Genomic DNA, 25,814 nt, shown 5'->3' on the forward strand with positions numbered 1-25,814 from the left:
CCCTGCTACCGTGCACAAAGTTTCGTAATGAGCAGTAGCAAGGGCCACATGGCTACTTGGTGCACTGTAGTTTACACCCTAGTTTGCTGCACGCTACGGGTCTGTAAATATACCTGGCACACCCTATTTTATACCTCATTGAACAGTGGCACCTACAATACCAATATGTTCCCCTGGTATGGGGCTGTAGCATTGGTTCAGTAGCAAATTAGTGGGAAGAAATCCACCTTGTGAATTAAAGAGCACCACAGCTTTTTTTGTTCTTTATGCCTCTCTCGTGTGCTTTTTCCTTCTGCTAAATCAACACATTGCTATTTTCCTACTTAGTTATATAAGAACTTTACAGTTCCTGATACTGTTTTTGCTCATTGCACCCTTTGCTCTCAGTTTAAAAACCAGGAAAAACTCTTGAAAGGTCTTACTGTAATTGTAGAAAAAAGTCTCCATGGGTGATGACACTAAGAACAGAGAATTTGAACTCCGTAATGATATGAGTAATGCTAAGATGATTCACTTTAGCCTAGAACTTGTCTTAGAACTTTACAAAATCAATTATTGCTATACTGGGAACAGCTTTATAATCACAGGATAATTAACAACACTGCAGCTGCTTCTTCATATGTTTAGCAGTATGACTAAAATGGGGGAAAAACCCTCAGTTGTGCATTACTGCATCAGATCTAATGATGACAGTGTTGGCATTAATACATAATATGCAAGTGTGTGGTTTTGAGATTGCATGTCATATGCCTCTGTGTCAATGCTGCTTTCTTGATATTTTACTTAAAATAAATTTATTAGTCACATATGGAAGATCTTTAAAAATCCTTAGAACATATAGAGTGCAAATCACGATCAAGGTGCTTTAGAAACAGGATAATTAAACTTCAAAGCAATGCTTGGGAGTCATTAGAGAGAGGCACTCCAAGATGGATATGCTGTCAGCTGGAGGATTAGAATCCACTGGTGGTCATCTGCCAGGCTTAGTTGCAACCAGAAGAGCAGTAATTTGAGTTTAACCTAGGGCTGTCAAGTGATTAAAAAAATTAATTGCGTTGTTAAACAATAATAGAATACCATTTATTTAAATATTTTTGGGTATTTTCTACATTTTCAAATATATTGATTTCAGTTACGACACAGAATTCTAAGTGTACAGTGCTCACTTTATATTTAATTATAAATATTTGCACTGTAAAAAACAAAAGAAATAGTATTTTTTCAGTTTACAAGTACTGTAGTGCAATCTCTTTATCATGAAAGTTGAACTTACAAATGTAGAATTATGTACAAAAAACCAACTGCATTCAAAAATAAAACATTGTAAAAAACTTTAGATCCTACAAGTCCACACCGTCCTACTTCAGCCAATCGCTCAGACAAACAAATTTGGTTACAATTTGCAGGAGATAATGCTGCCTGCTTCTTGTTTACAATGTCACCTAAAAGTGAGAACAGATGTTCTCATGCACTGTTGTAGCCGGTGTTGCAAGATATTTACGTGCCAGATGCGCTAAAGATGCATATGTCCATTCATGCTTCAACCACCATTCCAGAGGACATCTGTCCATGCTGATGACGTGTTCTGCGCGATAACCATCAAAAGCAGTACAGACCGACACCTGTTCATTTTCATCATCTGAGTCAGATACCACCAGCAGAAGGCTGATTTTCTTTTTTGGTGGTTTGGATTCTGTAGTTTCCACATCAGAGTGTTGCTCTTTTAAGACTTCCGAAAGCATGCTCCACACCTCGTCTCTCTTAGATTTTGGAAGGCACTTCAGATTCTTAAACCTTGGGTCGAGTGCTGTAGCTATTTTTAGATATCTCACATTGGTACCTTCTTTGCCAAATTGCAATGCCACAGTGCCCAGCGAATGCCTTTTCTCACTTTCAGGTGACATTGTAAATAAGAAGCAGGCAGCAGTATCTCCCATAAATGTAAACAAACTTGTTTGTCTTAATGATTGGCTGAACAAGGAGTAGGACTGAGTGGACTTGTAGGCTCTAAAATTTTACACTGAGTGCACTTATGTAACAAAAAAACCCCCAAACCCTACATTTGTAAGTTACACTTTCACGCTAAAGAGATTTCACTACAGTACTTGAATGAGGTGAATTGAAAAATACTATTTGTTTTGTTTATCATTTTTACAGTGCAAATATTTGTAATAAAAATAATATAAAGTGGAGCACTATACACTTTGTATTCTGTGTTGTAATAGAAATAGTTGAAAATGTAGAAAACCATCCAAAATATTTTAAAAACAAGAAAAGGAGTACTTGTGGCACCTTAGAGACGAACAAATTTATTTGAGCATAAGCTTTCGTGAGCTACAGCTCACTTCATCGGATGCATTCAGTGGAAAATACAGTGGGGCGATTTATATACACAGAGAACATGAAACAATGGGTGTTACCATACACACTGTAATGAGAGTGATCACTTAAGGTGAGCTATTACCAGCAGGGGGTGGGGGGGGGTGAGGGGGGAGGAAACCTTTTGTAGTGATAATCAAGGTGGGCCATTTCCAGCAGTTGACAAGAACGTCTGAGGAACGGTGGGGGTGGGGGTGGGGAAATAAACATGGGGAAATAGTTTTACTTTGTGTAATGACCCATCCACTCCCAGTCTCTATTCAAGCCTAAGTTAATTGTATCCAGTCTACTCTGAAACCTGTCAAAATATTTAATACATTTCAATTGGTATTCTATTGTTTAACAGTGCGATTAATTTTTGAGTTAATTGCATAAGTTAACTGCAATTAATCAACAGCCCTAGTTTAACCATCTGTTTTTGCTGCTTATGCAACTGGCTTGCCTTAGAAAAGTCTTTGTAAGTGAGAAATCATTGATATAATCACTACGGAATGGTGTTTAATTACCACAGATTTCCCTGTCATGGAAACTGCTAGTAAGTGCTGACTTTTTCAGGGTGGCGCTTTTGAAAGTCAAAGTGACTTTAGCACATATTCCAGTGAAAGTCAGTTGGACTCCTACTCTTAAGTGAGAGGGATGGTCTCCTTATTAAGGAAATGACAGCTATTCCACACACTGACTTAGGAGCTTCTGAAAATCCTACCTACCAGTGATCACTGTTGAGATGTGGTGTTAGTTTTGAAAAATTACACACCAGGCCATAGCCTCAGCTGCAGTAAATCACTGTAACTCTGCTGAAGGCAGTGGAGCTATGCTGATTTACACGAGCTAGTTTGATTAGATATTTCTGTCATCTCACCAGACCCTGGAGTAAGTACGCCAAGAAGAAATAGGGAAAAATACTTTTAATGATTTCCCCCATCTTCCCACTTTATTGGGCTAGCGTGTAACTTTTTGGGTAGTAAATCAGAGTTCTGAATTTCAATATGAAAAAGAGTGGGCCTGCTGTTGCATCACTGTAGGGGATGGGAGCTTTGCAGTTGTCTGTAGTAATCAAATAAATGCTACTGTGTGTGGATCAAATTTTGTTTTTGAATGTGCTAATCTATTTCCTCATTGACTTCACTGAGCACCAAGGGGTGTGTCCATAGCCAGGATTTGCTCCCATGTGTTAATTTTTCCTTAATGAATTCTTGTAATTAAAGGCAGCATAGCATTTGCATCTCTGCTAAAGTAGTATACTATACGCATGTTGGCAATATCTGCTTAGTTCAGTAATCCACTGTAGTCTGTTGTAAAACAAATCAGCTATGTAAATCCAGTCCTGCATTTAAATGCCCTCTAGCACAACGAGGCCACAATCCTGACTGGCATGCTACTAGTACTGAAATAATAACCAAAACTTTTGTTAAGGTTCTAAATCAGGGGTAGTCAATAGGTGGAGCACGGGGCAAATCTGGACTGCCATATGCTTTTGAACAGACCCCCAAATCTTTTTATTTACTTATTATTTTCTCTGGATCCTGGAGCTTGACTATACCTTGATGAAAAAATGTGGACCTTGACAAAAATAGACTACCCCTGTTCTAAACTGTTCCAGTAACTCCTCCCTCTCCCTCATTTTTCCCAGTCTTTGCTTGCCTGGATTCCCACTAGAACTGAAAGTGCTGAAATATCACAATAAAGGCTGCTGTTAGAGGATGAAATCCAGCTGTGTGCAGAGAATGCAGGAAAGGACCTCTGTGACATTTAATTCCCACATTAAGGGCTGCACAGGACTTTCTACACTAGGGTGAATTTCATGCAGCGTTTCTTGCTGGGTCTGGAAGTTTTAACTTGCTTGAAACCTAAGAAAGCCTTTTGCAAGATTTCTACCCCAGTTTTGTAGACGAGAGGTTTCAATAGGTCAGATGGGCACTTAAATCTTTTGGATGCTCTGAACTGAACTTGCACTGAACTTTTTAAGTTTCACTCATCAATTTTTAAATAGTAGCTTTAAAAAAGTCCAGCTATTGAAGTAAAATGAAAAGAATGAACTGAATGGTTTAGTTGTTGTGATGGGTGCATTGAACTGTGATCTCTTTGCACTGCAGGAAAGAAAATATATTCAGCAAAAAACAGGTTTGTAAACTGAATTGTGTGTCCTTTGCTTTGTCATCAAACAAATTCCCTATAATCCTGTTATATATTTACAAATAAAAAGTGCCTTGCTATCTATCTGCATTTCTAATGTTTCCCTGTTAGCAATGAAGGAGATAAAGTCACTTACCATTGTCATTGCCTTGCTTAATTTCCTCAGCAGTTCGATCTATTAAAACATACAATGACCAAACAACGCAGGTAATAGCAATAATATGGAATGTAACTGAACAGACTATCTTCCTCCTTTCACTTGTTGTCATCTGTAGTTTCTCCCACTGTAATCAGAAAAGAATTAGCAATTAAGTGGGCTTGTAAAGAAAGCCTCCTTGTCATTCTAGTTGTTCCTGTTTGAAACGAGAAGAAAGACGGGTTAATTACAAAATATTTTTCTTATAACTTATGTCCCTAAGATAGCATTGTAAGCTTCACAAACTTACCTGATGCATTATATACAAATCTACATCAATTCATAAGAATGTAGGATCCTGTGGAAGGAGTCTCACCTCTGATCTCTTACCGCCTTCCTATGAGTTACACCTAATCGTGTGTCTCTGCAGCAATGGCAGATTAACAGTGAGAGGGAAGTCAAAAAGCAAATATTAGTTTTAACTGCAGCAAGCACCCCAAATCTGGAGCTATGAAGAAAAATTCACATCTTCCAGAACTCCAAATGTGCTTGGTTGCTTAAAAACCTGTCACGTAATCTTGGGTAAGACTCTGGATAGATTTCATACAACAGGCCAAAGTCTCTTTTCAGTTGCACCCATGCAACTCAGCTGACTTCAAACTCTGACTTTTCCTTTTGTTGATATTGTATAAATTTTTTGTTTTTTGCCACAGTTCCTCCTCTCAATCATAACAAATTCTACTAAAAAAAACACCCTACCCTTTTGTCTAAAAAGCATGTATTTAAAAACAGATTGCCTCTAACTTTGATGAATACTTCTGAAATCCACAGACACCACCCTCATGAATATTAGTAAAGTAGGTGGAAAACATAGTACAACAGTGCCACCTTTCGGATGGTCATATTACCATCCGACTGAACTGTATGAACATGACTGAACTGTAGAGATAATGAGACTTTTCTAGTTGTAGCTCTTTCACATAAAGTATCTAAGCAATGGCACAAACCAGAGGGTAAGTTCAACTGCACAAATTGGGAGGCACGGGGTAGAACTGAAGTGAAAAATAAATATAGAGTAAGATGAGCGGGAAAGGAAATTTAAAGACTCAGAATTTTTCTCTGACAGACATACATGCTCTCTCTCTCCAGCTCATGCAAGAAAGCAATTGCTATATCAGTAATAGTTCCTATTTAAGCCCACGTCGGGACTGGCACACAAATGGTCATGTTGGTGTCCTTTGCAGGACAGTAATTCCTATATGATGCTACAACTTCAGTAAAAGTGCCAAAAGCACCACTTTCCAAGTGAAGCAATTCTGAATGTGGAAACAGTTATGGTTCTGGGGACGGTGCTCTATATAGGTACAGTGTAAGGCCAGACCTTTGGGGCTGAAGCTTAGGGTGTTAGTGGGTAGGTCAAAGGATGATACAAAAGCGTTCCTCACTCTTAAGGCTTCATACCACAGTTTTACAAGTCAGTGATCTCAGCGGATTGATGTAACAAAACAACAGTTACAACCATTAAAAACAAATAAAAGCAGAATACTCCCGAGACAAGGAGGTGGAGGAAAAGTCAGGATAGTGTGAGATACAGGCAAGAGAAGGAACCCAGACTCTTGCATCACAGAAGAAAACTAAATAGCCATGGCTTATATTGGTTAAAAATAACAGGTGTTAAAACCGCTAGTGCCAACCTTCAAGAATCGATTTAACATAGAAAATAGTTTCTTTTCCCTATTTTCTGTCTGCATTAGGTTTCCTAAGTTATTCGTTCTAGAGTTATTTAAACTAACAACTAATCTAGGCTAATAGTGTCTGTTGTTAACAGCCATCAAGTTCAAAGGCATTGGGTGTCCTCCCCCATTAACCTGATTCCATGCTAAGTGAAGTAGCTGATAACCACTACTACATAATCCCATATCAGATATCTAGTTCAACTAGAGCTGGTTGAAGAAAACACGTGAACAGTTTTGCCAATATATAACTTTATTTTTAGTCAAAAAAAAACCCCCACCACCCCCTACCAAAACAAGACACTCCACTGCACACGCTTCTCCCTGTGGGGAGAGGGTGAGAGAACAAACAAGTGACAGATGTGTAGTCATGTTGCTTCACGCACTACTGGCAAGCACTCAGATACTACTGTGATGAGCAAGGTATGAAAACCTGTATGGAATAGAACTTTTAATGGTGAAGAAAACTCCACAGATTTCATTTAATTTATTGCTAGCATCTAGTAGCCTCCATCAGGTCATGGCCCCATTGTGCTAGGCACTGTGTAAAAACAATAAATGATCATCCCTGTCCCAAAGAGCTTACAATATAACACTTACCAACAAACAGAACTTCCTTTAACACTGGGCTTTCATTGATAACACTCAGGAGAAACAAACACTCCAATTAGTCTTTTCTCAAAGTTAAACTGGGTATGTAATGTTGTTGATGCCTGAAGCACAAAAGACTTTTGAATCTAACTAGGGAGGCATAAGGGGACAGGAAGAGGGCGAGCAGTGAGACCTTGGGGAAGGGAATGAGGAAGCAGTCAGCCGAAGAGACTAAAAGGGATAAAAGTGAGGGGCTCCCTTCAAAGTCAATCTACAACTAGGAACAGAATTTGGCCTAAGAGGGGGTGCTGTACTGAGGCTGGTGGAGAAAAAGAGACAGCAGCAGGAAGCAGGAGAGGCCAGAGAAACAGCAAGAGAAGTCTAAGGAGGGGGGGAGAGAGGGAGGGGTTGGGAAAGGCATATTATGTAAAACAAACAAACAAAAATAATAATTGCACCCCTGAGTGTCAATATGGTTGGTGATGGTATGTGCTCCAGTTTCACTCTTGGAGAGATGTTTATACTGTGATTTCACAGTGCTGTATAAGAAGACAGTAAGCTCTTCAGGGCAGAGATCTAAAAGACTACAGAGTGAGTGAAGACAAATGGACAACGGAAGAATGTGGGGAAAGAACGAGGGGTACAACAAATAAATATTATGGTTCTATGCCACAACTCCTATAAACTCACTGGGGACGTACTTGTTTATACCAAGGATGCTTTGTGTCTTGTGGAATTTTGTGTTACAAGCTTCATAAGCATCTCTCAATTCTCTCTCTCCTTTTCATTTTGGGCAGAGGGTCAAGCGGAGGTGAGTGACAGAAGGCTAACCAATAGAGGAGTGCTATGATGAGGGATTTAGAACCACTCAGGATATTTATCTCCTTGTATTGTTAGACTGATAGGGTACAGCATCTTTCATTTTAACAAATCAACTAGAATATTACATTTTTACTGTGAAAGACAAGATGGGTGTGGTAATAACTTTTATTGGACCAGCTTCTGCTGGTGAGAGACAAGCTTTCGAGCTACACAGAGCTCTTCTTCAGGTCTGGGAAAGGTACTCAGAATGTCACAGCTAAATACAAGATCAAACAGATAGTTTAGCATAAGTAGTTAGCACACACTCTAAGGGACCATTCATAGGACAAAGTGGTGGTGGTGGTGGTGGGAGGGGGGGTGTTAGTGGGTTATAGAGAGTTGTAATAAGCCATAAATCCAGTGTCTTTATTAAGACCAGTGCTTAATTTGTGCCAGGGCTGAGCCCCGGGCACCTCTGGGCTTGCCACATCAGTTATGACAGTTAAAAAATTGCTCGAGCCCTTGCGCCTCCTTCATTACAAATTAAGCACTGATTAAGACCATGATTTTTAGTGACTAGCTAGGTTATGAATTCAAGCTCCAACACTTGTCTTTTGAAAGTGGTGTGCTGGTTTCCTTCAAGAATGAGGCCTGCTAGCCACTAGAGGGTGCAATAAGACTGTACTGAGTTCATAAAGTTCATAACACAATATATTGTGAAGAGCGTTCAAAGGCACAAAGAAATGAAAGCAAGATTTTGTAACTTTGCACAAAAATAAAATCAACCATTAAAAAGTGTATTGGACTAAATATAGAACTAGAAACAATGTGCACTGTAGATTTTATGCACACATCCCAAAACCTTTGAAAAAGAGAGAGAACATTTTGTTATTAGCTCATGCCATAGAAAGGTTGTAATAATCTTAGTTAACAGTACACATAGCTCCTTGTTCAAGCTTTTTGCTTCCTCTGTGTTATAAAGACATGATCTTCCTCCGAAAACTAAAAGCTGTTACCGAAGTTCATAATCATTTTTTTTGTAATTGCAAACTAAATCATCATGAGTCATCACAGAAATAGGAATCTAAACAGTCTGCCTACACTCAGTGAGGAAAAGGTATCTAAATAAGACTATGATAGCCAATGTAGTTAACAAGTTCCTTATCCCTGCTGGCTAATCTACAGGAATCCATAGTACTTGTGGGAGCTGGCTATAGGTCAAAAGGCAGCAGGATCAAAACTGCCTCTTTTTATGTCTTTTTGAGGTGATACTGGTTAATCAAAATCACTATGCTAGTTTTATTCAAGCAATTGCTCAAAGACAGGTTTTCTGAAGTATCTAGGGATGCAGTCCCATTTTCTAGAGCAGAGGTGGGCAAACTACGGCCCACAGGCCGCATCTGGCCCACGGGACCGTTCTGCCAGGCCCCTGAGCTCCTGGCCCGGGAAGCTAGCTCCCGGCCCCTCCCCTGCTGTTCTCCCCTCAGCCTCAGCTGACTGTGCTGCTGGTGCAATGCTCTGGGCGATGAGCTCCTGGGGGAAGTGCAGCTGTGAGCCCGGCCTGACCCGGTGCACTGAGCTGCGTGGCGTGGCTGCCTGTCCTTGTGCAGCCACGCTGCCAGTCAACGGTGCTCCTGACAGCACGGTAAGGGAGCGGGGGGTGTTGAATAGAGGGCAGGGGAGTTCGGGGGGTGGTCAGGGGCTGGGCGTGTGGATAGAGGTTGGGGCGGTCAGAGGGCAGGGAACAGGGGGCTTGAATGGGAGCAGGGGTCCCGGGGGGCAGTCAGGAAGGAGAGTGGGGTTGGATAGGGTGGCGGGGGGCAGTTAGGGGTGGTGGGTCCGGGGGCAGTCAGGGAGAAGGGGTGGGTGGATGGGGCAGGGGTTGCCGGGGCGCTGTCAGGGGGCGAGAAGCAGGGGGGTTCAGATAGGGGGCAGGGGACAGGCCATGCCTAGCAGTTTGGGGAGGCACAGCCTCCCCTAACTGGCCCTCCATACAATTTCAGAAACCCAATGCGGCCCTCAGGCCAAAAAGTTTGCCCTCCCCTGTTCTAGAGACTGCTTACTATAGACATTTTGGATCAAATTTTCAAAGGGGCCTTAACTCAGTCTATAAAAATATGGCGGCAATTCAAATTCCCTCCCCTGCAGACAACATGTAGGTAAACAGACTTTATGCAAAACAGTTCCATGATCGAGACAAAAGTCTCTCCAAAAGGGCTGCACCCTTAGGATTATAGTTACCATTGGCTCACATTTCCCCATTCCCCTGCAACAGAGACACAGATTCACTGTTCAGAAAGCCACACAGTCCTCATCTAGCCTGTCCTGTACCTCAAGCATTAGCCATAGTATGGCAGATAGAGCCCTGAAAGGGCATATTTCTGCAGCATGCTAAAGGTGCAGTTCTCTGCATCCTTCCACCCCCTCACTGCATTCAGGGTTTCCCACAATCTTCACTTGGGCCAAAAGGCTTGGCCCACAATAATTTATTCCCACAATTTTGTATTTAGCTACCCACATTTGTAAATTAATGTGCTATTTACATACACAAATGTTTCTCTTGCAAGGGGCAAATGGCTGTACATACAAAATTGAAGTTACAAGTTTGGGGAAAGGTGTCTCTCCTTTGAATGCTTGGAGCAGGAGGAAACTAACCTTCTGTACTGTATAACAAACTTCAAAAGAAAAGAAGATAAAAAAGAGCTCAGAACACAAGAAATTCAGGTATCGCCAGCAAAGAAGTGATAGTGGCTCAAAGACCAGGTCAGTCAGTGTCCTGAGTATGTCATAGCAGCCACTCAGAGGGCTGTGCCACTTCAAAGAGGCAGCTCAGAGACTGTCTGAAGTAGAGAAAGATGGCTGATGCTGCTGAGAAAGGGCTTCTGTAGAATTAATTAATTGTAACTCCTGTATCTTTTTCTGGATCTTTGTTTTCTAGGATTGGTTAGAGCAGCCCTGGAAAGGGAAATTCTATAGTGATCGAGCATTAAATCTTTTGTGTTTGATGTGTTTTCCTGTTGCATCAATCCTTCTTGCTATATATAATTCTGCAAATAAACATAATAGCAGAATACAAGAAGCAGCACACACCTGCATGGAGCTGCTTCTGTTCACATCTAGAGACAAGGCTATTTTATTACATAGTTTCTGTTCTTTTTTCAAGAAGGTAAATAATTGGGGGGTGGGAGGGAGAGAGTATGTGTCCTTCTCCCTGCTCCCACCCAATAATCTCTGCAAAAGGGAGTCTGAAATGATGATTTTATGATGGCACCTAAAATGTGCTATTTCAAATGCTCTACAAACAAAGAGAAGCGTGGCCCCTTTCCCAAAAGAAGCCTAATATGATAGCAGATCATGGATGATCTTTTGGAAAAGACAGGGCAAAAGACCATAAGGACTTTAGCGAGTATATGATGCAGTGAACTGAGCACTCAAGATATTTCAGTGTGATCTGAGTACATAACTTGGGGGCATTTATTTTCTATTTTTTTGGTCAGTTGTCAAAGTGCTAATTGTTTCTGACTCCACAGTAAACCACTCACTAATATCAAACTACCAGCTGGAGGAAAGAATCAGACTGTTTTCAGGAATGGAATGGGTTCTCTAGGCAATCCGTGTGGGGAGGAAGAAGAAAGACAAACTAATACTAATAAAAGACAATAGGGGTTCCACACAGGGAGAGCAGAAGAGCTCTGAAGAAATCAGAAGTGTGGCTGAGAGAGGAGAGTTTAGCCTTTGTAATATGTGAAGCAAAACCAAAGAGGAACTAGAGGTTAGATCTGTAGCAAAGACTACCTTATACTCTAATGCAGCACAAAATACCCTGCTGTACATCACAGAATACTGAGTGTGTCTCTGGCACCTCCCCTTAGGATAATGCAGCATTTGCCAGGTCTAGTGGGTGGGAAGAACAAGGGATAGGTCCATGGCCTTCCCTTTGAGATAAACAGCACCCAAGAGGCACCAGTGCTCAGTAAAGTGTAGGGAGTATATTTGTGCCTGGTTGCTATAAGACAGAGGTGGGCAAACTACGGCCTGCGGGCCACATCCAGCCTGCAGGACTGTCCTGCCTGGCCCCTGAGCTCCCAGCCAGGGAGGCTAGCCCCCGGCCCCTCCCCTGCCATCCCCCCACCCCCGCAGCCTCAGCTCGCCATGCCGCCAGTGCTCTGGGCAGCGCGGTGGCGTAGCTGGCTGCGGCCAGGTGGCGCGGCTGCCAGTCCTGCTGCTCTGAGCAGCATGGTAAAGGTGTGGGGAGCGGGGGGGGTTAGATAAGGGGCAGGGACTCCTGGGGGGCAGTCAGGAGACAGGGAACAGGAGTGGTTGGATAGGCGTGGGAGTCCTGGGGGGCCTGTCAGGGGGCAGGGGTGTGGATCGGGGTCAGGGCAGTAAGGACAGGGAGCAGGGACGGTTGAATAGGGGGTGGGGTTCCGGAGGGGTGGATAGGGGTCAGGACCACCCGGGGACAGGGAGCAGGGAGGGTTGAATAAGGGGTGGGGTCCCAGGGGCGGGGTGGTTAGGGGCGGGGGGTTCTGGGAGGGAGCCGTCAGGGAGCAGGGGGGTTGGACGGTCGGAGGTTCTGAGGGGGGCAGTCAGAGGGTGGGAAGTGGGAGGGGATGGGGGCCAGGCAGTTTGGGGAGGCACAGCCTTCTCTACCCGGCCCTCCATACAGTTTTGCAACACTGATGTGGCCCTCAAGCCAAAAATTTTGCCCACCCCCTGCTGTAAGATGTGTGTTAGGCTCATCATACCCCCTTCTCTTAACTGTGCATCCAGAATCAGGTCTCTATTGTGCTAGGCACTGTAGACACATACAGAAAGACATGGTCCATAGAATATATAATCTAAGGCCTGGTCTACACACAGATTTGCACCAGTTAGGCTGTGTCTACACTGCCACTTTCAGCTCTAAAACTTTAGTCGTTCAGGTGTGTGAAAAAACACTCCTCTGAGCAACAAAAGTTTGAGTGCTGAAAAGCGCCAGTATAGAAAAGCTGTGCTCCTGGCGATAAAGCTACCACTGCTCGTTCGGGGTGGTTTTTTTTTTTTTTTTTTTTTAAATCACTGGGAGAGCTCTCTCCTGGTGATAAAGCGTGTGTACACTGCCCATGTCACAGAGCTGCTGCGGCCGCGCTGTAACGTGGGCAGTGTAGACATACCCTTAGCTAAGCTGATTTAGTTAAAACTGGTACAAACCCCTTTGTAGGCACTCATTTCAGTTAAAGAGTGACTTCTTTCACTGTTCCTCATCAACATAACCTAAAATATACTGGTTTAAACTGAAATCAGTGTCTACACAGACTTGCATCTGTTTAACTAAAGAAATGTTAAAATCACACATATTAAATTGGTGCAGCTCTGCTTGTAGAAAAGCCCTAAGATTCTACAGCTTCTGCAGTAATGTTCACATAGATTATTGAAGAACTATGTTATTAAAATACCTCACTTCGCTAAACACCTTAGTAATGAGATTTTTATCTTCACAGAATTCATAATGCAGCCTTTTCAAAATAAAGAGCAGTACATTTCTCTTTAAAAATGACAGTGAACTGAAAGAGTTGTACTCGGTTGGTACAATCAGTGCACACCACTTATTAAGCTTATGAATTTGTAACTTTGTATGTCATCAGTTAGCAGGCCCTTAAAATGTGCAAAGTAGGGATATTAAGTAATTGGAACAGATCCTCTCTAAAATGCAAAATGAAGTAGCTGTTTCTGTAATCTGTATCATCAAGAATAATCATAATTCAGTAACTATCCTCACCCCAGTACCTATATTCCAGCACAGACCTAAAAGCAGGAATGTGGAACATTAATATAAGAATGGCCATACTAGGTCAGACCAGTGGTCCATTCAGCCCAGTATCCTGTTTCAGAGTGGCCAGCAACAGATGCTTCAGAGGAAAGTGCAAGAAACGCCACGGTGGATAATTATAACATCCTCTGCCCATAGCAGGGCCTTCTTCCGAACCAACATCGTCATCACCGCCTCATCTATTAGGGATATGCTCATGTCACATTATGGTTGTTTATTTAAAAAGCAACATTAACAGCTTTCTACAATGCATAAACCCTTCTCCCTAAAAAGCCTTTAAGGATTCTCTTCACATGTTGAAACAGCAGTTAATACAGTCTTTGTTCAGTGTGACATTGCATGATCTAGTGGACAGGGCACTAGTTTTAGCTCTGCCACTGAGCTCCTAAGGGCTAGATTCACATAAGGCCTGAGGCATTTAGCTGCCACTTTAGGTGCCTAAAATCCCAGAATCAGGCCCCACTGGGATTCACAAAACTCCTGATCAGTCCTTGTCCTTGAATCCTTTAGGTACATAAAATCACGCAGAGCCTACATGTATTGCAGTAAAATTTCCCTTAGGTGCCTATGTTTCTGCCTCTGAGCGTGTGCACTGCAACCTTACACCAAGGGTCCAGCTGCCTAAGCCCCTGTGTGATTCATGACTGGGGGGAAGAGAGGTATTTGGCCACCTAACTCAGTCCTTGCCTACTGGATCAGCCCCTGATAAGTGAGTTTACCAAAAAATAGCCCAGTGGTTACGATACTCACCTGGAATGTAGGAAGACCTCCAGGTCAAGTCTCACTCCACCTGAAAGGGAGAAGAGATTTGAAGTGGGATCTGCCACTTCTCATGTGAGGGCCCTAACCACTGGCTCATTCAGTATTCTGATGTGGGGCTCCCTCAGATTCTCCCGTTGAAGCTGTTCCACTTTGGATAAATTATGAGAAAATCACAGGAGAGGTGAGGAAGGAAAGAACAAAAGACTATAGCTGATGGTCGCAGCACTAGCTTAGAAAGTCGAAGACCTACAGTCCCTCTTTTCCAAATAATTTTATAGGCATCTAACTCCAAGAGAGGGGTAGTTCTGAGCACACAGCGCTTGGCTTAATGTCTCCCATTGACTACCTGAGGGGAGGAGCTGCCTAGCATGCTGGCTTTTGTGAATCCCACAGTAAGGGTCCTATGTCTCCCATGCATTATAAGAAGCTAGGTGCTAACCAGGTGTTTTTTCTAGGCATGTAAAAGTTAAGCAGGGTGACACTCAGCATTGCCATGCCCAAGTTCCTTGGTGAATCTAGCCCCATGTGACCTTGTGCAAGTCACTTCACGTTTTTGTGAATCAGTTTCCCTTCTGAATCTTTATTTGTCTTGTCCATTTAGCCTGCAAGAAATCTGGGGAATACAGTCTCTCACTATGTGTTTGTACATGCCTAGCACAATGAGTCTCCAGTTGTGGCCGATTAGTGCTAATGCAATCCAAAAGACGGTCATAATAGGGACTGTGCTGCACTACAGGCCAGTACTGAAGCTACCACTATCACGTGGAGCTCAGTGCCACCACAGAGAATAGCTTGGATGAAATCCAAGATGGATAAGGCTTTCCTCCAAATCAGTAGGGAGTGATCTTTTCTGACAAACAACTAGAAGATGGCCACATCTATCTCATTACGATATCCAGAAAGGATGTACTCTGGCTGCAGAGAAATCCATCATTCACGCAAAGTCAGAGAGGACAGGCTATATGTGGATAAACCACACAGGAGTGAAGGGAAATGAAATCTAGCCCTGACCCTCCGCCAAGAACCTTCACTCAAGAGCTGCTGCTACCACCCGCTCTTGCTAAACCAGACTCTTGGGCAATCCTTTTTTATATTCCATTGATTTGTTGCTCACATCCCTGGCTCTTCCCCAGCCAGCCAATTCCTTTCCCTGTCCACTCTGCCATAAAGAAATTACAGCACATCTTTGTGGCAAGATCCCCCATCAGATGTCTCTACAGCATATATCTTTAGGTAAGATGTCTTGCTCCAGCTATCAAATGGAATAACCTAAATTTGTATAGTAGGTCAAACTAACTGGGGCTAAAACTACATAAGTCACAGTTACATTTGTGCTGGAAAGCCAGGCTCACAACAGTTAATCCAAGATTTTAGCGTCCCAATCAAAGCAAATAGGGACTGCTGCATTTTATGGCACGTACTGTATGTTAGTAGAATGTTAGTGGTATATCTAATGGCATGTATTATGTCTTGGTATAGGACATATCCAGTTTTTTGGCTGTGATACGCCATTAAGGCTGAACATGTTGTGAAAACCACTTTCAGAGATAGGACCAGCCATGAGGCCCCCTTCCTTCACCTCCTCCAGAACCATGCCAGAGCATGTCTTTCTACTCTATGGCAATACATCTATCTGCCTCTCAACACCAAGTAATACGGGCACCATCTGCATGGTTGATTATTTTTATGTTGGCATTGGTCTTAAATCTATAATGGTGCAGAGAGCATGGAACAAAGGCATAGTTAGCATGGAGGGGCAATGGGAAAGAGGGAGGATGAGCCACTTGCACAGACAAGAGGAATGAGGGGAAAAGGGGGATGGAACTAACAAGATGAATGTTTAACATTGTGACCCAAGGACCTCTTGATGCTAGCTGGCAGAAGGGTGCATTAGGGTTACAGGGATCCCCTGGGTCTGGTATTTACATACTAGTTCCCTCAAAGAGTGTTATGTAAGATCTCTACTGAAAGCCTGTGTCACACTGGTCATCATAGTCTTTGTGAAGTGTATGTGCAAATAATATGTAAGGAGGTGTGTGTGTGTAGGAAATTATATTCCTTTAAAGCCTTGAAGATAAAGACAAGTCACCTAGCAGTGATGTGCCTCAAGACAGATTGCTGTACTATATAATTTCTTCTTTAAATTGAGTCTGGTCTTGCAGGTAACTATTTCAAATATCTCCAATTTAATCCACATACTTGACCATTATTAGTCATGGCATCGTAAGATTACAATTTCTAAGCCCAATTTCTACATTAGTGTACATCTGATTTCAAACAAGGTAGTTGATGTGATCCTCTATCACAATAATTCATTTGATACAAACTTGACCGATATTTACAGTTAATCCTTTCCTTATAATCTTGAAAAAAACTAGGTAATCTGTTGCTAAGCTTTCTGTTACAGGAAAAATTTATTTAAAATATATCATCTTCAATTACACTGGTTACTTCATAAACTCTAGAAAGTTGATATTCTAATTTTAAATCATATAAATACAACTGAAGCTCTGTATTACTTATTCGGTATCCTCTTTGAGACTTTTGAATTTTGAACTAAATGTATATTTCTAAGTGTTTCCAGACTTCTCTGTCTGCAAACTTTTGCAACACGATTCTATTTCTTGCAGATATGGCAGGTTTGACCATACGTTGGACATTGTCTAGGTTTGTGCCTCTTTCCATAACTAGAACATTCTTTCATATGCTCATACATTTTAACTATAATACTTTCACTCTGTTTTCCTCCCTAGACTTGTTCTTTACTTTTTCTTATTAAGTCTGTATTCACATCTATTTGTTTTCTTTCTGAAATGTGCAATTATTGTTGATTAAGTTCAGCAGTTTGGCAAATTCTCCTTTTTTCCCCAGATTTAGATCAGGCTCTTCTAACAGGCTTTTTCTTACATTGATACCTTTTATACCCATCTATATGTGTCTCTCTCTTCCTCTGTCTTGTCTAATTAGATTGAAAGCTCCCTGAGGCAAAGACTATATCTTTATTATGTTTTATACAGTGCTTACAGCACTTTTGGGTGCTTATTAACAAATTATCATAGTTTTGTTAGCAAGAGACCTCTCATGGATCACCTTCCCCTCTCTATTCACGACACAACTTGGTTCCCAAAATATTTAATTATGAGACCTGGAACCACCTTGAGATACATGTGTCAAAATGAGAACTGATCAAATCATATTAATTAGATAATTTATTCAAAATTGCTGACATTTAAAATAAAATACTAAAAAAATTATATTTTTCTATTATTTACTAAGTCCCAGTCAAAATTCATGCATCCAGCCATCATCCTGGTGGCTCCAGATCTCCTGTGGCTACTGTGTAATATTAGTAATTCCCCCTAAAGTCTGGAAAATATTTTCACTTGCATTTGCTTTGTGTTAAGCCAATATAAGGGAAAAGGATTGCACTTAGTACTGTATTATGCTGAAAATGTCCTGTTCTCTTCAAATCATACACTTCCCCCCTCCTTTGTTCCATTTGCCCTACCATCAGAGTAAAACCACTCTTGAGAGAGAGAGAGAATCCCCTATGCTCGCTTATTTGTTACAGACAAAACTATAAGTAACTTATCTGAGATTTGCTGGAGATCTTATGGTGTAATTTGACCTGAAGGTATTATATTTTCTATCATCAATATAATCCATGCGCATAACTCCCCTTCACATCAATGTATGTTCCATAATGTGGATTGAGAAAAGTATTCCTTTGTATGTTGGAAGCAACAATACACAGATAAATACACACACAACAACGAAAGACTATATCTCAAAGAAAGCTCCTAGAGAATCCTGACACAAAAGGGAAGTAACTTCATTAGAAACTTTAGTACTCATTCAGGAAGAAGACAGAGTTAAAACCCTCAAATATTTCTGAAAAATATATTTAGCTGAAGCCAATCATTCTTCCCCTCAGTATAAGCCTTACATTTTGCTGAAATACATTCTTCAGGCCTCTTTCTAAATACGCTGAAGTGTCACTGTCCATAATTTCATGACTGCATATTAGGAAACCAAGTACAAATCTTTTTTGGGCATGTCTACATGGTGCCTTAGGATGCACCAGAAAGGATGTAAATTCTAATGTGCACCAACGCGTTGCACGCTAAATGGCCCATGTGAATCTTGCTGGCATGCACTAAAAATTCCCTAGTGCACATTAACGTAGTTCTGAATGAAATGGGACTACATTAACGTGCACTTGGGAACCTTTAGTTCAGGCATAATTTGATAGGAGTTGGATGAACCTCTAAAAGTTGTCACCCAAACCCCCATCTGCGTTCCTGTTTTTATTTTCATTTTCTGTTCTGTTAGATGCAAACAAAATTGCCCCCAGCCAATTCTGCTCCTTCCTACTCATCCAGTAAATAGTACAAGTGATCCTGAAAATAGCCATTTTTCATGTGGGCATTATTTTCTTCCTGAAGAATAAGCTAACCTTACTTGGGTGGGGAAATAGAACCCAGTATTTGATATTCACTTATTCAAATCAGTCTGATTCACAAGAAAGGTGTTGTTTGGTCTGGGTGACTGTATAGGCCAAAGGTCTGTCAGTCTGACATTTTCTCATGCATTTCAGCATGATCAGGTCAGTACACTTGACTGTTCGAGCGCAAGTGTAATATATATGTCAGATTCAAATGCATGACTTGCCACATCCCAGTGACTGAAAGAGGGGAGGTGCTTTATTTTCTTTAAATTTGACCTTTGCAAAAAATGTGCCAATTTGTCAATAAATAGCTACTCCTAACTCATTGTCTTTTATACTTTTCTCCATGGAAATGATTATCTGATACAATGAAACAAAAACAGCTAAGTGGGACCAATCTGTTCTGAATAATCCAGGGGAGTCCCTCACAAAAGTACACAGTTGAGTCCTTCACAAAAGTACAGCCATAACACACAGATGAAGAGTTGAGGTAAGCTTTACATTCCCGAAGTCCTCTAGCAAAGATCTAATATTGTGCTTTTACTTTTCACACAGCCAACTTCGGAACATCATGTGGCAGGAGAGTGAGGTACATGTAGAAAATTTTACGTCCTTGTAGTGAAAGACTATATTTTTAAACTTAAAAGAAAAATGAGTTCAATACTGAAAGTTGTAAAATATAGGAAATTAAATATATTATTTTCCCTAATTTAACATAATTTAGACCCAGTGCTGCGAAAATAGCAGTTGATTACAAGAGAAGAGCCATGATATATATTGTAAATGAAATAGTTACATTTATTCCACCAATAACAAGCAAAGCAGATACAGGCAGACTCTATATATAATCTGCTTCTTAGCTAAGGAAGCCCTCCATTCAGAACTACTCACATAATTTGGAAGTTTAGTTTAAATAATCTCAGTAAAGTTTGGATATTTTCATTTGATTAATTTGTCATTTATTACATTATTAATCAATATTAGGGTGGCGAACAGCCCTCTCCCATTAAAGCCAATGGCAAAATTGCCATCAGCTTCAAAATCAAGCTCTAAAAACTGAATGTTTCAAGTATTTTTGGAACTATGTAAGAGTCAACAAATAACTAACAGCTTCAGATTTGTTTTAGGTCAAGATTGGGGCTGAGAATTGAAAAATTGATATTTTCTGCTTCTTATTTTTTTACATTTTCTAGTATGGCTCAGTAAATTCTAAAGACCCATGTTTAATATATGGCAATTAGGAAATGCTTGACTGGACTCTCCACCAAAAAGGATGGGGATAAAAGGTCTAGACTCATTCTGAGTTCCACAGGCCACACAACTGAGTAGAGCAGAATTGTAATAATCTCAGCTCCTGCTGAAATGCAGCATTTCTGTGGGGAGCACACTTGGGACTCTGGGCTTACTCACAGCCCCCAAGTGTTTGTTAACTGTGTCACACAATGAGAGTTTGGACTGTACAAAAGGCATTTTACCTAGCCAGATTCAGGTTCAGGTTTCTGTGCAGCAGTGGCTGACATCACAAACATCTAAAGCTGAGCAATGTCCTGAATTCCTTACACTTCCATGAGCATTACTGAGATCAGCCACTGTAGCAGGAGAAATACAGAACTTGGGAATGACTGATGAGTAAAAGAGGAAATGACTTTTAGTAGCTGATTTTTAAGAAGCTTTATATTATGATAACCAAAGCTTTGGTTGTTTATCTTAAAATAGAGCCCAAATCACCATGAACAACAAAATGATATTAGAAACAATAAAAGCCATCTTGTCTTCTCTTCAGGAAGGCTGCTGCACTGGGGTGTCACAGCACAATGTTATGATGTGATGACATTTTGCTAGCATGAAGATATCTTGGGGACGTTTCTAGGCCATGAAAGGTTGAGGGGTCAGATTCTCAGCTGGTGTAAGGCACTGTAAATTGGGACAGGAGCAGCAGAACTGCCACTGAATAGAACAAAAAGAAATATTGGGATAGGTCGCTAGAGCAGACTTCCCACTGTGAAATATTGATGACCTATTGTTTTTGTTGTGGCACAAGTCATGAGAAGGTTGCAGCACAAGAACAAGCATATGTGTGAACTGTTTACATACAAATTAGCAGTAGAGCACAACCGTAATTGCTAAAACACTAGAAGTACAACAACTGTCTGTACAAAACAGTCCCTTGTAACCTTGAGGCATCACAACCGGACATAAATGCTATAGAATTATTTTAACTTTAAAAGCTTTACTATACACATTCTCCCTTGCGCACAGAGTTGTTCCTTATAATGACATGATAGCCAATAAAAAAGTAATAGCTTTGTGCCTTTGTGCATACTGGTGAAGTATTTGACCTCACATATTACAAGAAATGAGTGAGATTTAAGGCTTACAATGTTTGAGCCTCAGTTTACTGTAGAAAAGAAAACACTGATGCTGGTTGCCTTGACAACACTGGGTAGCTGCACCAGAAATCAAAGGAAAATGCAGGACCTTCTGCTATGTCAAGGATTGAAACGTATCCACCAAATTAGGTTAAAACAAAATGAATCCCACAGCAAGTCAGTGTTACCAGACCTACACAATATTAGCTATCACTTCTGATCATGGACCTTGTTATAAAGATAATGAAAAGGCCAGGTGGTTTCTACATTACAGCTCAGAGTAATAGGAAGAAAACAGCAAGGGATACAGTAGTGACTGCTCAAAAGTTTCCTTTTTTCCTAGGAGATACTGCAAGTCAATTCAGGTTCTGAGAGAATCTCTTCTAGTGGGAGGAGTGTTTTGTAATGGACTAGCTTGATTTCACAGCAGGAGCTCACACAGCTCTCTCTGCAGGGAATATCACTTTCAGCAGTGAATAACACATGGCATGTTCTTAAATAATGAGCGTAAATAGGAATGATCAAAGTGAAGCTATCTTTTAAACAAAAAGAAATCAACATCTTTCAGCATATTTTGCCTTTATTTCAATTATTATATCACCCAATAAAGATTTATTCTCAGATCATCACATCTTGAATGAATCCCTCCAGTAAAATACTATTTCTGTTCTCAGACAGATGTACTTCCTAAAGGTTATTCCTTCTCTGGCTTTCTACTGACCACACAATTTCAAGGCTCCATCACAGAGAAAACATTTTTGCTAATGAAACCTAAATCATTCTCTTCTAACTCTGTGCCCCATGTAAAGGGCTGGCTTGAAACCATATGAGAAGAATGTATTATATAGAATACAAAGATTTGGAGGACGGTCATAATGTCACTTTGATATGCTAGATTCTGCACTGTTTCCTGCCTCTATAGCGTTTATGAGTAAGATGAAAAGGAAGACTTGTGGCACCTTAGAGACTAACCAATTTATTTGAGCATAAGCTTTCGTGAGCTACAGCTCACTTCATCGGATGCTGTAGCTCACGAAAGCTTATGCTCAAATAAATTGGTTAGTCTCTAAGGTTCCACAAGTACTCCTTTTCTTTTTGCGAATACAGACTAACACGGCTGCTACTCTGAAACCTATGGGTAAGATGAGACTGCAAATTTTGCCAAACACCTGGAGCAAAATTGTTGTACCCATGAAGGTGAAACAACACAAGGAGTAGTGTGAGAATCTTTCCCTAAGTGTTCGTGGAATGGACTCAGTGAGAGAGACTGGATTATTATTATTAGCAAACACAACATACTGTATACAAAATCTGTAACAGAGTTTTGGCTTAAGATATTTTGAGGGAGCTCATTTGTCACCGGAATTATGGCTTTTTATTCTTGCCTCTTATAGAGAACAATACTAAGCAGATCTTAAACAGTCACCAACCCCTTCTCTAGGACCCAACAAGCCCTGCTGCAGACAAAGGGTAATAATTTGTTACCTATTGCATTAAAATGGAATATCTGTGTTTTGACCCAATAGTGAATCTCTGTGTTGAATAACTTAATTCTCCACTAACCTGCCTCAATCACTGAGTCACTCACTAATCTACCCCATTGGTTCACTGGGATGACAGCAGTGACTTTAAATTCTTCTTTTGGAGAGTCTTGAATGTGATCTAACCCATTTAAATGAGTTGATTTCTTCTATATATTTTATTATTCTTATTATGGGTTGAAGTTATCATCTGGGGAGAGACCTTATCTTCCTCTGTCCCAGTACGGGTATCAGTGGGCTACCTAAGGTAATCCCATGGAGTCCACTGATATATGAAAATCAGTAGCCCAAGGAGAACTGTCTAATAGTAATGCTGGATTTGGTATACAATATCAGTCTATAAACAAACACAGGCTGCAAAACTAGTGAATGCTTGGAAGAGCTACATCCACAATCTCTAATGGATAAACAAAAACGATCACATTTGTTTGAATATTAATAGTTCTAGACTTGCATTTAATTTGTTAATATGAGTAATGACAGAATTGTCATTCAATTTAAGAAAACCCAGAAACATGCCTTATGTTTTGTAAGGAGGATCATCCTGTAACTTCTATTACCCTTCCAAATAGAAATAAAATGCTGCCTGAATTATTGCATAAACAAAGTTGATAAATTCATTTTTAATGGTTAATGGTAATTGCTCATACTTCCTAAATACAGTAAAAGCTTTGTTATCTGGCATGTTCAGGGAATCGGGGGGTGCCAGTAAGTAAAAATCTCCAGTTAACTAAGAGGGATGGAGTTTGGGTGCAGGAGGGGGCTTGGGGCAGGGAGTTGGGGAGAGGGAGGGGGTGCAGGGTGCCGGATCTCGGCGGCGACCTGTCCCTGCTGCTCCTAGGCAGAGGCACAGCAGGCAGCTCTGTATGCTGCTCCTGCCCCGCTCTGAGCACTGGCTCTGCAGCTCTCATTGGCTGAGAACTGAGAACTGCAGCCAATAGCAGCTGCAGGGGCAGCGCCTGTGGGTGGAGGCAGCAGGAAGAGCCGCCTAGCCGCACCTCCACCTAGGAGCAGCAGGGACATGTCACCACTTGTGGGGAGCTGCTCCAGATGAGCGTTGCCCAGATCCGGCACCCTGAACCCCCTCCCGTACCCGAACCCCCACCCTGAGCCCCCTCCCACACCCAAATTCTCTCCCAGAGCCTGTGCCCCACACCCCTTCCCACACTCTCAACCCCTTGTGTCCTTCCCTCCGCCTAAGAGCAGTAGGGACATGTTGCCGCTTCTGGGGTGCCATGCAGAGCCAGGTAGGGAGCCTGCCAGGCCCGCACCAACTGGACTATAAACTGGGCTTTCAATGAAGATCAGAAATGCCAGTTTATAGAGTTTTCCGGTTGGTAAAGTACTGGATAACACAGATTTTACTGTAAATGATTATTTAAAAAGTTTCCAAAGCTAAATCAAAACCAGGAGAGAAAGAAAGTCATATTTGATGCTACAGAATAATCAGTTTGGATAATACATTAAGGGAAAATATCTCATCAGAGAGCAAAAAACTTTAACTAGACAGCAAGATTTAAATATGAGAAGTAATTTGAAATATAATCACAGTGAGAGGCTTTGGGGAAAATCTCCATTTGAAGATATATCTCTGTGTTATGCACATTTTAATTTGATGCTTTCATCCATTCCATATGGATTATTGTAATATGTTGATTCAGTTTATGTTTTTTACTATGCTTCACGCTTCAAATATTGGATTGAGTATATCTGAACTGTAGCTGCTACTTTACCAAGATTCCATCCTTTTTAAAGGAGAATTGAGTTTCTCAAGGGTGGAGCTGTAACCTGATAGACTTCAGTAAGGAACACTAAAACAGGTTAATTCTCTCTCTTTAATCCTCAACATGATAAACAAGGTGAGTTCCTAAATGGGAAACTGAGGGATATAAAGTGGAGATGCTGAATGGAAAATCATCAAGTGAAACAAAAATTGCCTTATAAATTTAAGCAGATATAATGCACATCAGTGGAAATAAACCTGACTAGAAAGAAATAAACCTGACTAGTATTTCAAACTTAACCACCTTTAGGATTCTATAGGTTACTTCAATATAAATGACCAAAATGACAAATCTAAGTTTTATTTTATAGTGTATGAGGCCTAGAAGAGACTGGGAAAGGCAAACTGGTATGAATTGGCATATGGCCTTTGATTTCAATGGGACTATCAAGTTTGCATCAACTGAGAATCTGGCCCAGGGTCCCGTCTGACTCAGACATAACTCTACTGAAAATCCCCCAAGGTAAGTGCCTATCTGACCTAGGGGGAAATTAATTCCTGACCACACATATAATGATCAGTTAGCCCCTGAGCATGTGACCAAGAACCAGCCAGCCAAGCACCTGAGAGAGAGAATTTTCAGTGCCACCTCAGAGCCCTGACCCTCCCCATCCTATGTGCCATCTCTAGCTGTGACCATCCCTCATTCTTCAGAGGAAGGAGATTAAAAGAAACCTAACAGAATACACTGGGGGAGAGAACGGGGAGAGAAAATCCATTCCTGACCCCTGGAGATGGCTAGATGAAATACCAAAGTATGAGCTTTTAGGACATATGACATAAACCAAAAGTGATCTCCAACACTGTTGAGCCTTGTCCCCCCTTACCACCACAAGCAAGCCCATCATACAATCACACTCATAAATTTGTCCAGCTCTCTTAAAACTAAATAAATTGTTTTCCCTCACAACTCCTATAGGGAGACTGTTCCAGAATCTCATCCTTCTGATGGTTAGAAACCTTCTTCTAATTGTCAGCCTGAATTTGTTCGTGGCTAGTTTATATCTAGTTTTGCTTGTGCCAGCATTCTCCGTGAACTTTAATAGCTCTTCACCCTCCCTGCTATTTACCCAACTGATGCATTTATAAAGAGCAATCATATCCCCTCTCAGATGCCTTTTTGCTAGACTAAACAAGCCAAGCTCTTCCAGCCTCCTCTCCTAACACAGACCTTCCTTATCATCCAATAAGCTGTTCTCTGTACCTCTTTCATTTTGAATTCACCTTTCTTGAACACAGGTGATGAAACTGTACACAGTATTCCAAATTAAGTCTTACCAGTGCCTTGTTCAATGGGATTAATACTGCTCTCTACTGGAAATGACTC

General features: G+C 41.2%; 1 protein-coding gene across 6 annotated transcripts in view; it reads right to left on the reverse strand.

Moving 5' to 3' along the window:
• MARCHF1 (membrane associated ring-CH-type finger 1) overlaps nucleotides 1-25,814 on the reverse strand; it is a 470,123-nt gene that overhangs the window by 4,375 nt on the left and 439,934 nt on the right. For all 6 annotated transcript variants that reach the window (XM_074951096.1, XM_074951094.1, XM_074951095.1 and 3 more), the window contains one exon: nucleotides 4,649-4,796. In XM_074951096.1, coding sequence (XP_074807197.1) covers nucleotides 4,649-4,796 — 148 coding nt within the window. The remainder of the gene's footprint in view (nucleotides 1-4,648; nucleotides 4,797-25,814) is intronic.

Source organism: Natator depressus, chromosome 4, assembly GCF_965152275.1.
Source record: "Natator depressus isolate rNatDep1 chromosome 4, rNatDep2.hap1, whole genome shotgun sequence".
NCBI lineage: Eukaryota > Metazoa > Chordata > Testudines > Cheloniidae > Natator > Natator depressus.